This window comes from Pinus tabuliformis, chromosome 8 (genome assembly GCF_031772625.1).
Source record: "Pinus tabuliformis cultivar Carrire ecotype Pingquan chromosome 8, CPIR1, whole genome shotgun sequence".
NCBI lineage: Eukaryota > Viridiplantae > Streptophyta > Pinopsida > Pinales > Pinaceae > Pinus > Pinus tabuliformis.
In genome coordinates this window covers 1,218,858,143-1,218,870,906 of record NC_142294.1, presented here as the reverse complement: position 1 = coordinate 1,218,870,906, position 12,764 = coordinate 1,218,858,143, and the positions used below count along the sequence as shown (strand labels likewise).

At 39.0% G+C, this 12,764-nt stretch overlaps 1 protein-coding gene across 2 annotated transcripts; it reads left to right on the top strand.

Moving 5' to 3' along the window:
* The first annotated feature begins 10,938 nt into the window (after nucleotides 1–10,938).
* Nucleotides 10,939–12,331, top strand: LOC149239782 (transcription termination factor MTEF1, chloroplastic-like). 2 transcript variants are annotated; one of them, XM_089367191.1, is made up of 2 exons: nucleotides 10,939–11,093; nucleotides 11,275–12,331. In XM_089367191.1, exons 1-2 carry the CDS (start codon nucleotides 10,982–10,984, stop codon nucleotides 12,273–12,275), a joined length of 1,113 nt encoding a protein of 370 aa, XP_089223317.1. In that variant the 5' UTR covers nucleotides 10,939–10,981; the 3' UTR covers nucleotides 12,276–12,331. The 2 variants fall into 2 exon arrangements, with proteins under 2 accessions (XP_089223317.1, XP_089223318.1); XM_089367192.1 differs by having other exon boundaries at nucleotides 10,961–11,093; nucleotides 11,178–12,331.
* The last annotated feature ends 433 nt before the right edge of the window (nucleotides 12,332–12,764 follow it).

The following is a 12,764-nucleotide window of genomic DNA, read 5'->3' as shown; positions in this document are numbered from 1 at the left end:
TGCCTGCGTGGCCTCTTGCCACGTCACTGCCACGTATCCCTGCCACCGTACCTGCCACGTCACCATCCGTACATGATGACGTCATCCCACCACATCGTCATGCTGACGTCACCCGCCGTACAATGTCACATCATGCTGACGTCATCAGCACTTCTTTTGGCGCGAAGGGCAAAAAATCGCACTTCCGAGCCCCAGAATCCGATTCTGAGGCAGTAATCGCTCATCGCAGGATTTTTTAGGCCGAAATGGAGAATCTTCAGGGAATCTTTCGTTACGTAGTCCCCAGGAAGCCCGAAAGGCCCAAAAATGATCCATTTTCTTCACAGAGCATACCGAAAGAAGCAGAAAACAATTTCAGAGGATACAGAGGCCGAACAGCAACAATCAATGCGTGATTAGACCCACAACACATCAGAACGGCAGTCCAGATTTTATCAAAGAGTATCAGAAGGAAGAAAAGACGCCAAAGAGTATCAGCAAAGATTTTTTAGGGGCTCGAAGCACCTGTATATTAATGAAGCCCCCAGAAAGTCAAATCAGGCATCATCAGCCCATCCTTACCCTCAAATCACCATTAAGGCATTCAAAGCACAGGACAGCAAAGAAGCAGAAACCCATGCACATTTATTTCAAAAGACACTGCACCAAGGCACCAAGGACTACATAAGTTATTCAGTTTTTGATACGGCCGCCCCCAGCGCAGCCCGAGTTATTGCATGCATTTATTTCTGGTAGAGTTAGGTCAGTTAATTATGACCTGATTAGGTCAAGATGTAATAAAGAACTCTGTAGATAGTTTTGCCCTATATATACCACCCTCAGCATTGTTTTAAGGGTTGGTCAATTGAGAATTTTCACTAGAGACCCGCACTGTATACCTGACTGTTTCTATAATCAAAGATTGCAGAAAGCTTGGAGAGAAAACTGTTTGTTGTAAATGAATGTTTTGGAGACTGAAGATGGAATTCTTGTGCTGCAGCCTGAAACAATAAGTGCATCTTACCTCTGTTTTATTGTTATCGCTATCTAAATGACAGAAAGAAAGAATAGCTTAGAATTAGTTTAAATACTCTCTATGCTCAATTTCTGTTGTTTCTTTATGTTTTCCTCTGAATGAATTGGTTATGAATATGAATTCCTTCTGGTTCATGTTTACCCCAATTCACCTGTGTTTGCCAATTATCTAGGGATTCTTAACTGCCCCTAGGTAGCGCTCTGTTACTTCCCACTGCTAACTTGATTGAGAGATTCTTAACTACCCCTCATCGCTAAGCATTTCTTTCCATCACTTAGACCTGAAACATTGTTTCCTGCGCAGCTGTCTTGCTCCATTTTCCCTCTGTTGTGACCAAGTGAAAGCACTAACAGTCACACTCCTCGACTCCACGCCCAATGGTTTGAAACTTCCAGACTATGCCTTGCCTCTCTGTCTGAAAACATCAATTTTCCCACCAAAAACAAAACAAAAACCCTCTGAACTCGAGACCTAGCCTAAAATCCTTTTCAACAAAGCGAAATCCTTAAAGAGAGAGCCCTCTCTGATTGCAGGTTGGCTAGAACCTGTAGTCCAAAGTTGGTCTGTGGTTACCTCGGCCGTATCCTTTTCTAGAGCTTAAGGACAACCTGAGTGATAACAGTCTCCTCACTCTTTAGAGTAATGCGTTTTCCGCACGAAGGAAGAGTGGTCAGGCTCGTAGACCAGCTTTCATTTCCCGGTTCACACATGGAAAATAGTCATATACCATCCCTAAATGGTCTTTTCACGCAAGGAATGTCTCATCAATCCCCAGTCCGTCTGCCTGATGAGCGCGAGTGATTCGGGGGTGTGACTGAAACCCAGGGGGCATGCACCCTAGTCTGCTTCAGCAGAAAAACTTCGGGTACAGGATAGGTTTCTGCGAGAGGTATATGACTAGTCTGACACTCCCGTCCGTGATTGGAAAAGGGGGTTGGACTGGAATAAGATTCTCTTGTCAAAGTTATGTGGGTGGGCGGACGGCGCCACTCACCTTTGTCTATTTCGGTAGACATCGCCGAAGAAGTGTTTTGTTTGCGGGGTGAATAGAACAATCTTTGGTAACCTGTAAGAGGTAGACCTCTCCTGATAAAACAAATGTTTTGTCGGAAGAATAAAAGGTGACCTTGAAACTCTGTTTTATACCTGGGGGCATGCAAACCTTTTGGCATGCAAGCGAAGAGCGATCATTTATCTTTTTTTTGGATTGGTCATTTCCTAACTTGCATAAAGAAAGGATGTGGGGCAAAGATTTGAAAAATTACCGTTTTAAATGAGACATTCTTATTATACGACTGGATTAATCGAGCAGTTTTAGCACATAGTTCAAGCTCGTTAAAAAATAAACATAAGACATGAGCAAATGTTTCTTCCCGCGTTTAAGCTCATTAAAAAATGAACTGGTAAATAACCATCGTGAATGTAGTACTTCAGCCTTGGTCGTGTTCTCGCCATCACCTCCACTCTGTATTGGCCAATCATTCACCTCCATTTGGTTGTTTACCCCTTTTGAGGAACAGCTGCGAAGAGTGATCCTATTAGCCATCCTTGTAACACTGCCATGATTGGAAAATTCCAAACCTTACCTAGAATTAGTTACTACCCAATTTTATCACTCGTTCCTCAAAGACGAGTCTCCTTTAAGCTCTTTTCAACTGACTCGTAAAATATGAAAAGATTGCCGAGCCATTGGCCTCTCCAGCTCGTTAAAGTGACCGGAAGTGCTATTCCTCCTTTAGATTTTAATCTTTTTTGGGCATGAGGGATTATTGCACAAAAAGATCGAGCGCTTGTTTTGTTCGGCTCGTTAAAAGTATCGAAAATTCATCCCTTCTGTATTGTTTTATATTTTTTCGGACTTAAGGGATTAGATGACAAAAAAGGAGTTTTGGAGTTCCCTTTACGTCCCTTTTCAGACTCTCTAAAAATGAAAAGGACCGAGTTATCTTTGTCGTTAAACTCGTTAAAAACCTAATAGCGACAAACTTGTCCATAGTAGACAAGAATGAGTTTCACTATCGCTAGGCTCGTTAAAACATAGCGATGGGTTTGCCCGAAGGGCAAATTATAGAACAAGCATATGTTATCCTCCTCAAGCTTGACAAAAATAAAGAGGTACTGGTCAGCAATGACTGGGGAAAAATTGGGAAGAAAACTTGAAGAAACTTTGTTGGTAGCAAGTCGCTCTTAACATGACACTTTCACTCCACATCCAAGTCGGGTTGGGTTGTTTCATTCATCGGTCACATAACCATGGTCACATCACACCATCCACATTTGGGGTTAATGCTACCAATCCATCATGTCAGTGTCGCCGATATGTTCAAGAGAAGTCACTCAGAGAATTCACCTATGTCTCACCCATTGCAATACGTTTACGCTCCATTCTTTCATGACCGCCACCCTGAACCTTATATCACCAGACCGTTTTCACCTCCATTAAAATCATTTGCTCCGTTCCGTGTCATCGATGTGGGATTCATTAAGGCCCTCCTATGACGGATCGCTTCTTGTCGACATTAGCTCATTATCCAAGAAGTCGATCTAGGAACACCCCTTCAGTACTTTGAAGCTTGCATGCCTCAATGGCAAGTTTCTCACTTCCGGCGAAAGGCTTACATCAATGGCCTTCGACCGAAATATTTTTCGTGGTGTTGGACGCCAAGTCCTTTATTCACGCCATGTGAATTGTACTGCAGTACCTTGAGGGTCATTATCATTATCGGTGATTCCTCTCGCGCATGTTAACAACTTACATCATTGGTTGATAATCAGGCGATGTCTTTCCATGTTTGACTCCATAACATCTCTCACATGGATCGACTTGTACTTCGAGTGAAGATCGAACGAGATTGAAGACCCCGGATCTAGTTTCATCCATCCGGGCTGCGATATATATTCAGGGAAATAAAGACATCAAATGTACATCATTGCTGCACAGATAATCATCCAATCAAAGGGATGATGGCTCTACCAGAATCATCAGTCTACACTCAGACGATTGTCTGTCCTATGTACATGAAAATGAATTTATAAAGTTGAGCACGGGAATGCCCGCCTCAGCTAGATCATGAAAATATTATGAAGATAATGTATTGTATTGTATCTTATTACAGGTCTCCTCCCAGCTTGAAAGAACTTCGGATCCTCATGATAAAGCATTTCACCCGACATCAAAAAAGATTAACGACCTCATGCTTTAGGGGGCAACTGTTATAGATATTTTTGGGCCCTGCAACCCCAGGCATAAAATGTCCATAAACTAAGGGCTCCTAAGTCCCTAAAAGTGTTGTTCCAACCCCTAAAGGAACAAGGTCAACTGATTACAGCTTCTCCCAGAAGTTCTCCATGAAAAACTACTCAGAACTGGTCAAAACAGGATCATTTCACTTGCTCCATGGCCAGGGTGCGATGCATCTCACCTAAGTACACTCAGTGGGTGCGTTGCATTTCAAAAATCCCTTCTATGGGGTGCGATGGGCGAGAAGAGACAAATGGCAGTGTCAATCTGCAAGGTGGAGAAGCATGGAATCTTCCAGGAACTTCTCCTGTGACACTTGCCTCTCTGAATTCAACCAAGGATGAGTAAGAGATCATCAATCTCCAAGTGGAAGAAAGAACTATCAGAGGGAAGACACTAATCAAAACACAAGCTGACTCATCCCCCTTACAGATATCTATATATGGATCCCTCATCCCAGAGATCCAGAGGCTGGAATTTTGCATCTTGTAAGGAATTGCTGTTAGTTTCTTGAGGCAACATCATAGTGTTGGGTGATCTAAGCTTTGTATGAGGTGAAGAAGGGCTTACTTGCTGAGAGGATGATGCTGGGTCAGAACAGCTGGTTGTAACTCTCTTGGCTCTTTCTTGATTATCAATAAAGCTATTCAAGTTTTCCTCCATACTTTTGTGTAATCTATATTTTGTGCATTTGTATGGTCAATTTACATCTGACCCTAGATTGTTTATGATAATAGATCCATGTTCTTGTATAGTTTTATGCTGCTTTGATCCTACAGGTACTCTGTGAAGCTGGGTATACGAGAAGGCAAGTAGCAAAGGACTATCAGAAGAGAGAGGAACCGAACAAGGAGTCAAGCGCAAGACAGAGGTTGGTCTCCTTTATTCTTCTCTCATCTATCTTTCATAAAGGAAAACGAAAGTAGACTTTACTTTGTTTGTTTCTAAGGTAGCTACCACACCTTAGTGGGACAAGGAGTTCTGCATAGACACTTTTCCCTGTAACAATTAGCCACAAGGACAACAACCCCCACATGATAGATAGAGAGGAGTGGCGATCCACCTACTACACATCAACACAGAAGAGCCGACACGGTCAACTTCCATCTCAAGTGAGCGAGGCACCAGTTGGATCGAGGGTTCACCTTTCTCTTGGATGGCTAGATGCACATGCATGGTACCAATGGACTACTCTTTTTAGTAGATCTTATTATTTGTGTTCTTCCATTGTTTCGGGGATGAAACATGTTAAGGGGGGTGGAATGTAGTATACCTAGGGGGGATAATATGGGGTACAAAGGGAGGTACCCAAGGGAATAATGTATAATGGGATGGACCATAGTAATAAATAAGGTGGTTAACCCATATCATGTAAGGGACCACAAGTAGTTAGTAATAATGTAATGGGCCCATGGTATTAGATAGATGGTATTGAGGGAACCATGGTAATGACCCATGGTATTGTATGTATGAGGCCTATATAGAGGCTAGAGACTCCCCATTGAGAGATATCAAGGATTATTGTATGAACAGGCATATGGCTTGTGGAGTGTTCTCCTTCCTTAAGGAGTGAATGTATGGTGTTGCCCTACCTTAAGGGTTTTGATATCAATAAAAAGAAGCATTTCTATATTCAGATCTTGTTATTCTTGGGTTTATTTATATTATCATATATTTCTGGGTCAGATCTATAACAAGTGGTATCAGAACCATAACAAGTGGTATCAGATCTATAACATTATCAACCTCCAAAACGTTAGCAGTGGAAGATGTAGACGAGAAACGACCCCCCTCGTCCCCCCTTTTCAGAAACGCCCCGTCAAGAAAGGGAAACGACCCCCTGGCACGTCCCCCTGAGTTTCCTCATTTTTGGGAGCATGGGGAAATGACCCCTACTCGTCCCCAAGTCCCTGGAGCGCGGGGGAGCAAGGAAACTAGACCCCTAGGTGGGGGGGCGAGTCCCCGTGGAACACTAGATTTTACTTTGTCCACCATTTTCTATTGTAGTAGAATCACATAAGTTTTTTTTGAAAGAATTATGCTTCGGAGGGATATCTTTTTATGGGCCAATCCCAAGCCCTTTATATTAATTGACATAATGATAATTATGGAGGAAGGTCTATGGGTGTTTTCCCTCTAAGGAATCACAATACAGAGCCTTCAAAAGATTCAACATTACCCCAATATGCATCAGGATCAAAGGGGGGATAACATGGCACCTCCATGGACTCAGAAAAACTTGAGTTAAGATCAACAACAATCCCAACTACTGAGGAAACCTTCTTATATTTAATACTTTTCTTCTACGTGGACAACCCTTTCTTTCTCTCCATAGATCTATTGGTAGGCTCTTTCACTTGGAAGAATGATTTTTTAATAGTTAAGGGATCCATCACCAAAGTCCCCTCACGTGCCATAATTTCCAAGTTTGTGTCCATTGATAGAGCGGAGGATAATTTCTCAACAGAAGGATGATAAGGCCCCTTGTTCAAAGAGTTTAACTATGACTCTGTTTTTATTTTTGTGACTTGTACGGGGAGGGTCTCTGCAAGGGCTCGATACCAGCGCTTCCTTTGTAGTCCTCTAAACATGAGGGATTAAGAGAGATCCCTCCTTCAAGAAAACCACCAGAATAAATTTCCATATGAACAAAAGTTCATTGTATACTCACAAGAAAAAACAACGAATAGCACGTTCCCAGAAATGTCACGGGGGCATGGTCCATTGGAAAATATTGATCAAAATGTTGAGGTTTCGTTTGATAAATTATCATCATAGAGATATGTGTCACCACTTAGTTAGATTCCCATAGTTAACCTAGACGTTTGGAAGCTCCAAGCCACCCTCATTCTAGAAAACCGTTGGAAAAAATTTTCATACAACCAAAAGGTTCACTATATACTCACAAGAAACAATAGGCAATAACATGTTCCCAGAAATGCCACGGGGGCATATTCCACTAGAAAATATCGGTCAAAATGTTTAGGTCTAGTTTGATCAATTATTGGCTTGAAGATCTATGTCACTACTTAGCTGCCTACAATTAACTTTATATTGACCACCCTAGTTAATTTGAAAAACTTGACTAGCCAATAGGGTAGTCCCATAATGCCAAGGGGGGCACAGTCCATGGGGAGATTTCAACAAAAAATGACGAAATGTTGATTGGACTATTATCAGCTAATTGATCTATGTCATTGGAACTTAGATGCCCATATCCACTTTTAGATCGTCCACCTTGTATTGTTTTTAAAAAATTGGCCACCTCATGACTACTCATCAGGGAGAGATATGATTGGAGGATGGAGAGTGGAAATGAATGAATAGGAAGACTAAAAATCCTTTTGTGTGGGCACTTTTCTTCCTAAAAGATTCATTAAAAGACAAACGCTAACTAGCTAAAGGCGATTGCATTCACTAAGGCATATCCAATAAACCCATTGTTTAGAAAGGAGGGACAAAATGCCCACAGACATGCTCAATAAGGCTTAATTATTAGACCTATTTTTCCCATTGAAGGATATGTCATATCACAATATGGTTGGTGAAGATTACTAAGTGTTACCTTAAATGGGATCCAAGTAAATGATTTGACAAAGAACAAGAATGATGGTGCTCAATGGCAATGTGATCTGCCTGCCACTGGAAGCAGATCCCAATGAAAGATTTGCATGTAGAAACCCATCCTTCCATGCATGACTTCCATAAATGGCATGCACGGTAGGTTCAAAATACATCCAACCTTCACCAACTCCCACCAACCAAATTTACTAAGTGGGAAATTTGAATCAGTTGTAGCGCCCCATCCAATCACCACCAACTCCAAAACATACTTCGTCAACCAAGGATTGAGTTCGAAACACCTTGACATCGAGCATCAATATTGCATTGAAGGAAATTCTTCATTCTCTATCCTCTAAGAATGCAATTTCCTCGCCATTGTTTAAACTTGCAAAAACAAACATGAGCACCTAAAAAAATGCCATATCAACCAGAATTTTCTGAGTGCAGGGGGTACTTGGTCTGGCATGAGTCTAGAATGCTGGTTAATAACATTTCGAGCAACATTCAACACAACAATGGAAAACTCTACACTAGCATAGATTGCACCATATCCAATAGCAATATCATCTCCAACCAAAACTTTCTTTACTGTACTCTACCTTTTTCTCTATCGACACCACCCCCCTTGTGCAATTCAAGATCATTCTGATCAATAACGCCAACCATCTTGATGTCGTATTTTGACAAAAGACATGAACCAATTTTTTCCCTAATGTTTCCCATGATTAGATAAGAAGGTCGTGAAACAAAAGTTAATGTCCTTATGGGCACTAAAACAAGAAAAAATATATTTAGGGTACAGTTATGTTTTTTCTCTATTGTATCTTTTTCAAAATACCCATATAAAAATAATAGTAGTTGTGGTTTCTACTAATATTTTTTTTTTAATTTTGATTCAAGAATATTTATACAGATCATGCTTTTTTAATGGGATGGTTATTGTCCTTAAATCCAATTGCGTTGTTTATTTCAGGAATATATATCTCCCGTGGATGCTTAGATTGACTTCATGGCTATGCAACTTGAGCTTTCATGCAAAATAAACTGCTTTCATGTTCTAGTATTATTCACCTTGGTAGTTCTCTATTTTAAAAGAAAAAAGTTGTTTCAACTATAGCTTTCAATTTGGTCTTGAATTATTTTGTAGAAAGCATATTGCATTGGGTTTGAACCAAGGCTAAGATAGGTGAAGTGTAATAACAATGTATATAAAAAAACTCAGTAGCCATACTCATTTGTATTTGACACGAAACCATGTAAATATAAATATTCGAATTTTAATTTGCACCATGTAAACATAAGGATTCAAACCCATTGTAATCATACTATAACAATATTTACTCTTGTAAAAGCTCAAGTATCCATCACATCAATTAATTTGGAATGAAATATATTGAGATGGAGAAAAATCTTATAAATATCCATGGCATCAAATCATTTGGAACATAATATTTAATAGTTGTGTTCAATGTTTGTTAAAAAAATTGACAAAATTATTTCTAAGTATATTAGAGAGGTCACATATGTAACTGATGAAAAAGTGTGGGTACCAACTCACCCACGACAACACTGCTCTTTGCATAAACATTATAGCCCAAGAAAATGAAAAGTATGTCTTCTAATAAAAGTTATCTTCATATTGCCCATAAGAGCACGTTATAATATATGTATACAAGACAATATCAAACCCTAATTTCTTCTATCTTCTACCAGACTAGCTAAAACATCTATTCAACAGCGTAAGTGACTATCAAAACTATTTTATAGAGCATAATAGAATTACAAGAGCTATAATTGTTGTAATACTCCAGATCTCTTGAAGCTGCAAACACCATAAGATTGTAATTCACAAAGTACCTGGATGGTTATAGAAAGCACAATTGTGGTAAAATATTTTTTGCCGCTGAAATATCAAACAAAGAAAATATGAAAACTTATTGTGATACCGAGAAAGATTGACAAATTAAAACAACACAAGAGACACTATAAAACACATTGTATATATAAGAGGTACTCATATCAATACTTACTATCAATGAAGAATCCAATGTTTTGCAATGATAATGGCATTAACTGAAATTTAATAGTCAGAAATGGAAGGACAAAACCAAAAGAAAAATTTGCATCCAATTGGTTAGGACATCCATTTAGATTCTAAAAGTGTAAGGGGAGGGTTGTTGGACATAATTACCTCAACGAGCCATGTAGTATATGCATTGAATTTATTTGTTTGGGGGAAGCGCCTTATGTTTGTCATGTTGTTTTAAATATATGAACAAAATATTGTTATTTTTTATATCCTTAAAAACATTTTATAGAACAAACAATATTGTTTATGTTCAAACATGAAAAGCTTTCATCTTTTAATTGCCTCCTAAGGGATAAGGACTTGGCCTCCTAAGGGATAAGGACTTACATAAATTTTTGGTGGGTAGTAACTACTTCTAAGTTTGCACATATATACTTTTACTCTTACATGTTAAAGTGTTGAGCAAAACATAAATAATGGTATACTATTTTCCAGGATTTTAATTTTAGGTGGTTTTTCTATAAAGCTTAATAATAAAAAATTATTGTATAAATATTTAAAATTCATGGCATAAATATTGCAACTACATCAAGAAATTATGACAAAAATGTCTGAGAAGTTTTCCACATGGCACAAAGGTTGCAATAAGGCCTTCAAATTTATTGTCCAATCCAATGTTTGAAAAATGATTTTTTCAATAATATTGAAAAATAAATATTTGTTTTTCAAAGTTAAAATTATAACTTACATTGGTCAATGCTAAACTAATAGCGGTCAACAAGCAAATAGATTGCTAGAATTCTGCTTTGAACTAATAAGTAAAGAATTAAATAAGATAGAATAACTATTTTTACGTTGAGTCTATTTCTAGAAACAAAAACAACCTCCTCAATGGAAATTATCTCATCAAATTTTCATGAAAAAAATTTACATAAAAAAAAGTTTAACCTTTTTCAAATATAATTACCTGAATATATTGAAATTAGACTTGAGAAATTTCCAATCTTGATGCTCAAGATTTGATAACCTGTAAATATTCTCTTACTTTGCCCGTAAATTTCCCGTCATTGTCCTGCACTAACATGCTTATCAACACTCTTAAACTTGTGCTCTAAACATTGTCCCTCCGCAAATGTGTGATTGCCCTCAAAGATGTTGCAAAGAAGTTTATATTCTCTCAGCCATTTTCTGGACGCAATCATGTGCAATGTACCCTATCTTTGACCATTTCAGAAGAGGATTAGGTATGTTTTTAATTATAAGACTTGCCTATGTTCATAACTTTTATGTTTTTCTATGTTAATCCCATTTTTATTGAATGCTTTCAGTACAGCCTCCCACAGCTTGGTCTTTTTAAGCACTGTGTTTTCGAGAGCCTTCACAGCTGTTTTGTACAAATCCCTAATTTCATCTCTTATGCAATAGCCATGTTCTCCAGGTACTTTGCTTCATCCTTCGGATCTCCTCTTCATCACCTAGCGACAGCCGTTGCTGCAACACTATCCCCACCATTTCCACGGATTGTTTTGTTAAAACTATCCCTGCTATCGACATCTACTGCTGGTGGAAATGACCGGACCACAGGCTACCCAGAAGCGGAGAGTACGTGCCCCATGGCCTATTTCTTACTAAACGAATGTGGGTTTTGCCAGTCTGAGCTCTCAACAGTCCTCATATCAAGGCCATCCTTTGTCCGTAGCAGGTCCACTCATACTGCCCGACAAGCGGTTCAGTTCCTGAGAGATTCAGGGTTTACAGAATACCAGGTAAAAAAAATCATTATTAGAAACCCAGTTACTCTTACTCTAAACGCTGATCGGCAGTTGAAACCCAAGTTTGAGTTAATGAAAACGTTGGGTTTCACTTTAAATGCCATTGCCCGCTTACAGAGACTGCTTGGCAGCAGTCTAGATAAAACTGTGTGTCCCAACATCCAATATCTTCAAAACCTGTTCGCATCAGAGGCTGATGTTTCCAAGGTTGTGAAACGAGCACCTGAGATTCTGGCTAATCATAATGGGCCTGAATATTTGGAAAATAAATTGAAGCATTTTGCGACTTTTGGCCTCTCGGAAGATGAGGTCAAGGAGGTTGTTCGGAAGGGACCACGCATACTAGTAACTTCTACGGATAAGGTGCAGGAAAACGTGGAATTTTTCATTCATATTGCGGGGATTCCTGCAAAAACTGTTTTGAGGCAATCTCTGCTCCTATCTTTCAGTTTGGAGTGTAGAATCAAGCCTCGTTACAGGGTATTGAAATCTATAAGTGCAATGCAACCTTTAAATTGTCTTTCTAGTCTCAGTGCTGCGCTTCGTCTAAGTGAGCGTAAGTTTCTCGAAAAGTATGTGAAATCGAGTCCCGATGCCACAAAATTGCTTGAAATTTATAGTGGCAAGTCTGTTGATATTGACGTTATCCAATGACAATGACCTGTTCGAAAGACTATAAATTCAAGGATTCTGATTCGGCGATTGCATTCCGTTGCTCTATATATATTGAATGAGAAGGGATCCTGAGTCCATTATGACTCCGTGTGATCCCTTTAGCCCACATTAGTAATTAGTAGATATAGAAGATAATCATGTTGAGCAGGGTCTTTCTTTGGCTAGTTTACTTTTACATCACAATCATCAAGCATTATGGAAGGATGTTCAGTTGGAACAAAATCTTCAAGAAATGATCTCTTGCAATGCACCAGGGAACACAATTTTTAAAGATTCAAAAAATGAAAAAACTCTCATTGCCAGAGAATTCAATGTTTGCTAGCAATATCCTTCTAATTGTGGCAATTATAGATGTGAAATTTTTGCTGTTTAAATAATGGCTAACTTGGAAAACTAAATACCCAAATCTTATAGGCAAATATAAGTGACTTTTTAAATTCTGATGTCCTTTACAGTGGCATCAATAGT

Bases quoted from the DNA above. Each gene is read 5' to 3' on its own strand.
- LOC149239782 (XM_089367191.1), top strand. From the start codon at position 10,982: ATGTGTGATTGCCCTCAAAGATGTTGCAAAGAAGTTTATATTCTCTCA. The intron at 11,094-11,274 runs GTATGTTTTTAA...CTTATGCAATAG, and splicing joins CCATTTCAGAAGAGGATTAG to CCATGTTCTCCAGGTACTTT.